This window comes from the organism of the source record quoted next (assembly GCF_019968955.1).
Source record: "MAG: Porospora cf. gigantea A chromosome Unknown PgA_NODE_1052_length_8271_cov_336.213, whole genome shotgun sequence".
Taxonomy (NCBI): Eukaryota; Apicomplexa; class Conoidasida; order Eugregarinorida; family Porosporidae; genus Porospora; species Porospora cf. gigantea A.
Window position 1 is genome coordinate 1 of NW_027151248.1, and position 8,271 is coordinate 8,271.

The 8,271-nt window shown below is 53.1% G+C and overlaps 7 protein-coding genes across 11 annotated transcripts; 6 read left to right on the forward strand and 1 right to left on the reverse strand.

Moving 5' to 3' along the window:
- Positions 1-315: 315 nt before the first annotated feature.
- KVP18_001129 (uncharacterized protein) lies at positions 316-1,049 on the forward strand (the record flags this gene model as incomplete). Its single annotated transcript, XM_067950824.1, has 2 exons — positions 316-439; positions 469-1,049. 2 exons carry the CDS (start codon positions 316-318, stop codon positions 1,047-1,049), a joined length of 705 nt encoding a protein of 234 aa, XP_067813979.1.
- Positions 1,050-1,175: 126 nt separating this feature from the next.
- On the forward strand, positions 1,176-2,255 carry KVP18_001130 (uncharacterized protein; the record flags this gene model as incomplete). The annotated part of the gene is made up of 1 exon (XM_067950825.1): positions 1,176-2,255. One exon carries the CDS (start codon positions 1,176-1,178, stop codon positions 2,253-2,255), a length of 1,080 nt encoding a protein of 359 aa, XP_067813980.1.
- A 30-nt stretch (positions 2,256-2,285) lies between these two features.
- On the forward strand, positions 2,286-2,519 carry KVP18_001131 (uncharacterized protein; the record flags this gene model as incomplete). Its single annotated transcript, XM_067950826.1, has 1 exon — positions 2,286-2,519. The coding sequence occupies one exon, from the start codon at positions 2,286-2,288 to the stop codon at positions 2,517-2,519; it is 234 nt and encodes a 77-aa protein (XP_067813981.1).
- Positions 2,520-2,539: 20 nt separating this feature from the next.
- KVP18_001134 (uncharacterized protein) lies at positions 2,540-2,905 on the forward strand (the record flags this gene model as incomplete). 2 transcript variants are annotated; one of them, XM_067950831.1, is made up of 1 exon in its annotated part: positions 2,540-2,905. In XM_067950831.1, one exon carries the CDS (start codon positions 2,540-2,542, stop codon positions 2,903-2,905), a length of 366 nt encoding a protein of 121 aa, XP_067813986.1. The 2 variants fall into 2 exon arrangements, with proteins under 2 accessions (XP_067813986.1, XP_067813987.1); XM_067950832.1 differs by having other exon boundaries at positions 2,543-2,905.
- A 6-nt stretch (positions 2,906-2,911) lies between these two features.
- Positions 2,912-4,840, reverse strand: KVP18_001132 (uncharacterized protein; the record flags this gene model as incomplete). Of its 3 annotated transcripts, XM_067950829.1 has the most annotated exons (4): positions 2,912-3,375; positions 3,413-4,265; positions 4,306-4,808; positions 4,837-4,840. In XM_067950829.1, the coding sequence occupies 4 exons, from the start codon at positions 4,838-4,840 to the stop codon at positions 2,912-2,914; spliced, it is 1,824 nt and encodes a 607-aa protein (XP_067813984.1). The 3 variants fall into 3 exon arrangements, with proteins under 3 accessions (XP_067813984.1, XP_067813983.1, XP_067813982.1); XM_067950828.1 differs by lacking the exons at positions 3,413-4,265; positions 4,306-4,808; positions 4,837-4,840 and having other exon boundaries at positions 2,912-3,232; XM_067950827.1 differs by lacking the exons at positions 4,306-4,808; positions 4,837-4,840 and having other exon boundaries at positions 3,372-4,232.
- Positions 4,841-4,865: 25 nt separating this feature from the next.
- KVP18_001133 (uncharacterized protein) lies at positions 4,866-5,246 on the forward strand (the record flags this gene model as incomplete). Its single annotated transcript, XM_067950830.1, has 1 exon — positions 4,866-5,246. The coding sequence occupies one exon, from the start codon at positions 4,866-4,868 to the stop codon at positions 5,244-5,246; it is 381 nt and encodes a 126-aa protein (XP_067813985.1).
- A 32-nt stretch (positions 5,247-5,278) lies between these two features.
- KVP18_001135 (uncharacterized protein) lies at positions 5,279-8,271 on the forward strand (the record flags this gene model as incomplete). Of its 2 annotated transcripts, XM_067950833.1 has the most annotated exons (3): positions 5,279-7,644; positions 7,673-7,797; positions 7,826-8,271. In XM_067950833.1, coding segments are annotated over 3 exons (2,937 nt in total), but the record flags the coding sequence as incomplete, so codon positions are not given. The 2 variants fall into 2 exon arrangements, with proteins under 2 accessions (XP_067813988.1, XP_067813989.1); XM_067950834.1 differs by lacking the exons at positions 7,673-7,797; positions 7,826-8,271 and having other exon boundaries at positions 5,279-7,648.

Sequence of the window (8,271 nt, forward strand, 5' to 3'; positions counted from 1 at the left end):
CTTCCCGCCCGTTATCAGTCGCCCATGGAGGGTTACGTAGGCTCTCTGCCGCCGCGCATCAAGTGTGACGTACCGGAAACACGCTATGTGTCGACGAGGAACGTTACGTCGACGTGTCGTTCGGGCTTCGCAACGCACCGACGAACCGTTTTCCGACATTCAACAAAAGAAATGTTGAGAACATGCACTATTTCTCACAAGCACACGTTTAGTGCGACTCGCTGCGACAAAAACCGCTTCTACACCAAGTCGGCCTGCAATAGTTTTCTGCTGAAGTCTCCGCTGCTAATGTGGCGAATCATACATATTCCCTAAATGTCGGCTTTCAGCTCAACTGCGACAACTTCCATTAGGGAGAAACACCTCAAGATGAAGTTTCCGCAAGTTCATCTGCTCCCACACACACCCCAACTAGCGTCGATGCTGACAATCGTTCGAAGTAGGCGGTACTCTGAAATGCTGACTCAGACAAGGAGACGTCCCACGAGCAGTTTGTGTTCTATGCCGACCGAGTCAACCGGCTGCTTGTCGAGGAGGCGTTGAACCTCCTGCCTACCAAGCCGGTTGAGGTCCGAACTCCTCTGGAGGGAGTTGTGTTCCAAGGTACGGAGTTTGAGAAGAAGATATGCGCTGTCTCCATTATTCGGGCCGGCGAGTCCATGGAGAAGGCCGTTCGAGAGACCTGTCTGGGGATCAGAATCGGAAAAGTTCTCATTCAGAGGAATGAGGAGACCGCGGAGCCAGTGGTATACTACCAACGGTTGCCAGTAGATGTCCACGAGAGGCAGGTATTGATTTTGGAACCGATGCTTGCCACGGGCGGCTCGGCGATAGAGGCTATTCGGATTCTGTTGGACCACGGGGTACCTCAGGAGAACATCATCTTTGTAAACGTCGTTAGCGCACCTGAGGGTTTGGAACGCGTATTCAAGGAGTATCCTCACATGTCGATGGTTTGCGCCAGCATTGATGAGGGCATGAACGCAAAGAAGTATATTGTTCCTGGCTTGGGGGACTACGGCGATCGCTACTTCGGAACGGAGATGTGAATGTTGTAGATATAAAAAAAACGAAATTGATGCAGGCTGATGAAGGATTCGAAAAACTTTATGACTTTGAGAAATGTGGGTGAGCCCCACAACAGACACCGTAATACGTGATTTCTGCTAGAATCAATGTCGAAAGTTGCCCTCATCACTGGGATTACTGGCCAGGACGGTTCCTACCTCGCTGAGTTACTTTTGGAGAAGGGTTACGATGTCCACGGTATCATCAGACGCTCGTCAAGTTTCAACACCGGACGCATCGAGCATGTCTTCTCCCAACTTACACTTCACTACGGTGACGTTATTGACTCGAGTAACCTGTGCCGACTAGTCGCGGAAATTCGCCCTACGGAGCTTTACCATTTGGCTGCCCAGTCTCACGTGAAGGTGTCATTCGACATGCCAGAGTACACCGCCGAGTGTGACGCTGTTGGAGTTCTCAGGCTGTTGGAAGCAATCCGAAGTGCCGGTCTGACGGACACGTGCCGTTTTTATCAAGCATCAACGTCCGAGATGTTTGGTCTGGTCCAGGAGATTCCCCAGAGGGAGACTACGCCCTTTTACCCCAGGTCCCCTTACGGTGTTGCAAAGGTTTATGCTCACTGGATTGTGAAGAACTACCGAGAGGCATACGGAATGTTCGCTACGTCCGGTATTCTGTTCAATCACGAGAGTCCTCGCCGGGGCCGGACGTTCGTAACTCGGAAAATCACCGAGGCGGTGGCGAAGATCAGAAACGGAAGCCAGACGCACGTCTCGCTTGGCAACCTCGACGCGAAGCGCGATTGGGGCCACGCAAAAGACTACGTCAGAGCCATGTGGATGATGCTACAGCACGACCACGCTGACGACTTCGTTGTTGCTACCGGACGGCAGTATAGCGTTAGGGACTTCTGCGATCTTGTGTTTGCCTGTGCTGGATTCAAGTTGAGGTGGGAAGGAGAGGGGATGGAGGAGCAAGGCGTTGATGAGGCGACTGGTCGAGTTCTAGTGAGAGTTGATCCGAAGTACTTCCGACCTGCCGAAGTGGAAACGCTTCTTGGAGACGCCACGAAGATCCGCGAAACCCTCAAATGGGAGCCTCAGCTCCTAATTTTGGATCTAGTATATGAAATGATCTCCAACGACTTTGCCAAGAACGGTGCAGAGGTCCCCAGCAAAGAGGAATGTATTGAGAGGTGCAAGGACATTGTAGCAAGATTAGGTTAAGACTTTGCCAATTAGGTTTGAAATTGCAAAATGGAAAAAAAACGGCTTAGAGAGTCAGCTGTTCAAGAGGTCGACGGAGTGAAATACGGAGTCGATCTCCTCCGCTACGACGGAAGCCGTGAACTTGAGCATGCTGAGAGTATGGTGATAGAAGGCGATCTCTCGTGGAAGGACTTAGTGGGTGCGCTACGAGTTGCTGTTTCCGTTGGAAAGAAGCTGGAGTACCGACAGGGCGACGACGCGTGGAGCGTGAGGCTGGACTGATATTCGTCAATTCGCGAATAATGATGTTGGGCATTCCCGTGAAGCTCTACTTCGAGGGCATCGGGCACATCGTTACAGTAGAGACCAAACGGGGCGAGTTGCTTCGCGGAACCTTGGCAAACTGTGAAGATAACATGAACTTGCTCATCGAGAACGTCACCCGAACGGCTAAGGACGGCAAACAAACACACCTACAGCAAGTCTACATCCGGGGTGCTCAGATCAAGCTTACTGTGTTTCCAGACATGCTGAAACACTCGCCCGTCTTCAAGCTTGCGCAGAAAAAGGGGAAGAATCAAGCACTGGGCATTGGTGGCCGGAAGCGGGCGTTGGCCATGCGAGCAAGAGCAGGTACAGCACTGATGGCCACCCAAAGACCTGCGTAGGCGTCGTCATTTCGTTCCCAATCCGTGTAGGGACTTCAGTATACCATCTACACTGGGCACATTTCGTGGCGTTCGATACTTCTTAGGAAGAAGTGTGTACGTGAAGTCATTCCTAGGGTCGGGCTTTAGTTTCTTGATGCCGTTGCGGTTCTCCCACAGCCGTAAGTCGATGACACTTAGGAAGTCCATGCCGAAAATAGGGCCAGCCAACAGCTGACGCACCCACTTGCAGTAATCGTCCACTTTCAGTCCCCGCAGGGCTTTTTGAACGTCGACACTGGCGCCATCAAACCGGTGAGTCGCTAGCAGCAGTGCCTTATCGTACATGTATCCCGGATCTGACGTTAACAGTTCCTGAGCTCTCTTTTGATACTCCAGAAAATCCGATTCTACCTGACTCCTGTCCCCTTGAGCTGTCAAGAGCTCTAGCAGGTTCAGCCGCACTCGTTCTTGTTGGTAGGCGTCCTCAGCTGGAGGAAGTGATCATGGATGTATTTCGCTGCTTACCCTTACGCCACGCGCACTGCAAGACGTGTTGCTGTGGAAGCAGTGCGAGACACATGAAGTCAGAGCTTCGAAGGTGTACCGCGCTGGCGTCGCCAATTTGCTGCATCTGCAACGCATGTCGGTCGTTCATGTAGCGCTTGAACTGAAAGTTGAGGAACTCCATGAATAGGATATGCGAGAGATTCGTAGGTGTGACCGGAAACGCCACAGATGTCGACGACACGTCAGACAAGGGAAATCCCAGACTCACTGTTCGTTTCTGCGCCTCGCAGAAGGATTCAAGGCGGCGTGTCGGAGGAGGCGTCACGACTGCCGGTGAATCCACATTGGGCACCACTGCCAAGACAGCTTTGGCCGCTTTCAATGATGGCGCCATCAACACGCCGGTAACGGGCTTGAGCTTCCTTGGCATAGCCAAGAACTTTACAGCATCCTCATACTTCACCTTCATAGCGTCCTCTACCAGGCAGCTAGGCGTAGGCGCCAGGTCGGTCATTAGGTCAAGCAGGGTGCGCTGATGATGCATGCACTCCTTCTCTGGAGCTTGCATGCCCACCCGCTCCAGATCGGACTTATTGCGGGTGTAAACGCTCTTGAAGGCGTCGAAAAAGCCTTCAGAGCAATGTATCGGCTTCTGCACTGTCTCAATAACCTGGCTAATGAACTTCACCGCTTGGTCCTCTTTGGTGTGTCGGAGCTCTAGACTAACAGTGCCGTTCAGCCCGTTGGTGGTGAGCCCAGGTTTGAACACAGGCACATCTCCCAACTCTAACATTTGATAGTAATACAGCAGTCGAGTGTACGTTTTCAGGAACCCCATCTCTGGATTTGCCGCCCTCTCTATCAACGGATTCTGTAATAGTATCAGGGCGCTCAGTTTCCCTAACGCTTACGACACCCGTCTCAGACAAGACCAACAGCAGTTCCAGCAAGAAAAGATCTCGACCGAAGTTTTCCTGGCTGATGTCAGCCTGTTTCATCTTCAGCACAACAGTCGCACTAATTGGCAGTCCGTGCTGTTTGCAAAGTAGAATCGGAGTTTTGCTCTCCATTCGGTAGAAGGCCTCTGGCTGCAGCTTAAACGTCTGGCCCCAGATCCGTCGTTCCACGTCGAAAAGCAACGAGGGTGTCCCAAGTGAGTACGGAAGCCGCGCGATTACGTTCCGCGTCATCATGACATCTGCGGCTGTATCGTGCACCTCTTGGAGTGCCGGGAGGGCGACTGCGAACTGGTTGGTGGGGGTAGTGGTCGGGGCGACCTTGACAGGTGGGGATCTCAGAGAGGGGCCTCTTTTGAGCGACGCATTGTCGGATACTTTGTGTGATCCCGAACTCGGCACTGACACCGCAAGCAACGGAAAGAAGTCCAGGTCTCCTCTGTCTATCTTCAGCCGAACTGCGTAATCGGTGACAGTCTAGCTTACGCATCAAAATTCCTCAAATTCGTGGACTGATGCCCCCCAGAGGCCGACGCTCCCGAAGACGTCGCCACCGGCCACTTGACCGTTTAACCGACCGACGACATGAAGTCGCGGCTCGACGGAAGCGGCCGCCTTTGTCGGACCCTGCGGCTGACATCGCTCCACTCATATGGACCTACGAGGCTCAGTGCGACGCGCAGGCGGACCTGTTTCTCGACGCCTACAATCGCGCCACTGCCTCACACCAGTCAGTTCAGATAGCGACGCCCTTTAGAGTGTACGAGGGATATACGGATAGGATCATAGGGCAAAGGCCTGGAGTCGATCCGGCGGTGTTGTTCTACGGAAAGGTGCTGCCTTTGCTCCCTTCGACCACTTCTCGAGAACGAGCTTCCACAACTCAGAATGATTGACTCTCAAACCCCAATTCGCGATTTAATTTGAAATGGTGACACAGCCGAATACAGACGGCAAGAGGCCCGATGCGGCCTCCAAAGGCTCCTCCATTAAGTTGGACCTAGCATGTTACGAGTACCGAATCGGAAAGCTCTTCGAGGAATGGGACCGGTCAGGTCTGGAGGTGGACTGTATCGTGGCCCTATCTGGCAAGGCCGCGGAGTCACCTTCCCGGGTTGGCCACCTGCAGATGTGGCTCTGCGGATATATGTTCCCTGAGACGGTGATATTCTTCGTCAAAAAGAGCCGGTCTCTGGTTGTGTCATCAGGACCCAAGAAATTATCTGTGCTGAAACAGCTCTCTGAGGTCCACAAGGAGGATCTAGCGCTTGTGGAACGGCGGGAAGGCGAAGATGCGATCGTGAAGGCCTTGGAGGCCGCTGTTGGCGAGCACCACAGACTCGGCATCTTCGCAGCAAAAGGAGAAGAGGCGCAAGGTGCATTCGCTGAGGCATTGGATGCCAAAATGCTGGCAGGGCTGGCGGGCTGGCCGCGAGTGCCGGTGGACAATTTCGTAGCTCGACTGTTGGCTCCCACTGATAAATTCTCTGCGGCATTCATCGAGAAGTCAGCGACTGTATCATGTCGGCTGTTGAAGGAGGCTATTATGAATGCAGCGGTTGACATTCTCGATCAGGAGCTGCAGAAGACTCACGCTTCGGTAGTGGACAATCTGGAGGGCCTACTACGGGACCGGAGAGTCATTACACGATGGCAAGCCAAATTCGGTATCAAGATGGAGCTGGTCGACTTCGTATATGGGTTGATTGACAGCCAGAGCTCTGGTTTCGGTCTAAAACCTGGGCAAGCAGCCTCCACCGAGAACGTCTCACTCAAGGAAGGCTGTATCTGCGTAGCTGTAGCTGGCAAATACGCGGACTGGACAACGAATGTCGGGCGCACCCTTCTTCTCGACGCTACATCAGAAGAGAAGGACCTGTATTCATCCTGCTTGCAGGTACAGAAGGCTGTGATCGAGGCCGCGAAGCCAGGAGTGGTTCTTGCGGATCTCTATCGGGTCGGTGCAGAGGCGTGCCAGGCTCGGAAGTTACCGGTTCCTAGGGCATTCGGTCACTCGCTTTCTTTAGAGTTCAGAGACGCATTCTTCCTCATCAACGACCGATGTCAGGAGGAAATCCAGTCTGATATGGTATTCAACGTGGTGGTCACCGCCTCTGGGGCATTGGCGGATGGGCGCTCCTACGGGATTCACCTTGCCGACTCCGTTCTAATTACGGCTGATGGTTGTAAATGCCTCACGGCCAGCATCAAGAACGACCTAAAGACCGTGATTTACGAGCTGAAGGATGACGAAGAAAATAAGCCCTCGACACAAGACGAGCCCAGCAAAACTCCGTCACCCGAGGAACCCCTTCCAGGAGGCCGACCTCGCATCTCGCGACGAGTAGCCGCGCAACAACACCACCTCCAGCACCACGAAGCGATGGTAGACCGGCAACGAAACTTGCGCGTGCAAAAGTTCACAGAGCTTCGGGATCGGTTCGCTGACGGAACGGGCCCCACCGTAGCCGCGTCCAGCAAGAAACTGCGACGAATGAACACACTCCACGTCTACCGAGACGTGAGCCAGTTTCCAAAGGATCTAAATCCGTGCCGTGTCTTCGTTGACCGCGCCAACGAGGCCCTACTCGTCCCAGTGCACGGCCAGCACGTGCCCTTCCATATCTCGACGATCAGGAACGCTATGCACACGTTAGAGGACGACGCGACTCACTCTCTACGGATTAACTTCGTGTTGCCAGGGCAAGGTGCGGTGGCTGGAAAGGAAGAGGTGGTGTTTCCGGAGTCCTCGCCCAGCACTGTCTTCCTGAAGGAGCTCACCGTGAAGACTGTTGATCCAAGTATCCACCAGGTCTACAAGCAGATTCAGGAGATTCAGAAAATCTTTAAAAGCCGCGATGTTAACACGGACATTGCCACACAGCAACAGTTGCAGTTGAATCGCTCCAGCAGGCGAATCTTACTCAAGAATCTGATGTTTAAGACTACAGGGGGCGTTTCTGGTCGTCGGGTGATAGGCAGCCTCGAGGTGCACGCCAACGGATTGCGCTACACAGCAGCCCGAATCGACCCCATCGACATCACGTTCTCGAACGTTAAGCATGCGTTTTGCCAGCCAGCAGGGAAAGAGTTTGTCGTTATCCTCCACTTCCACCTGAGGAACGCCATTATGATAAACAAGAAGAGGGCCATAGACGTGCAGTTTTTCACTGAGACCGGCTCTCAGATTGACGATCTGGACTCCCGTCGAGGCCGATCTCACTACGACCCCGACGAGGTGCATGAGGAAGAGCGTGAGCAGCAGCGCAAGACCAAAGTCAACCAGGACTTTAAGTAAGCTGCTGCAGGGAGGGTCATGCAGGCATTTCGTAGAACAGGTGCAATCCGTATCTCCTCTGAGATTCGAGCTTCCCATAAAGGATCTGGCCTTCTATGGGATTCCTGGTCATAACAACATCCGAATCATGCCCACCCTGAGTGCTCTGAGTGAGGAAACGGTAGACAGACGATACAGTGTCCGTGGTCGAGTGGCCGGTTTTTGTCGTTTCATTGGAAGACTTGGAGATAGTGTCGTTCGAGAGAGTGATGCATGGACTCCGAGCATTCGATATGACCATAGTATTTCGAGACTTCAGTCGTCCTGTGAGGACGATTACAAGTGTTCCAGTCGATTCCATGGACACCATAAAGAAATGGCTCAACGAGATGGATATCGTGTGGTATGAGAGCAAGACGCCTTTGAACTGGCCTTTTATCCTGAAAACGATCAGACAAGACGTCGAGGGATTTATACGCGAGGGGGGATTCAGTTTTCTTGACGATGGTGGCTCCGAGAAGGATCCGCAGAAAGCCACCCAGTTGGAAGACGAGGATGAAGAGGATGAGGACTATGACGAATCGATGGGTGGCAGCCTGGATGCGGTCACGGAGGAATCAGAGGAAGAATCAGAGGAGGAAGAA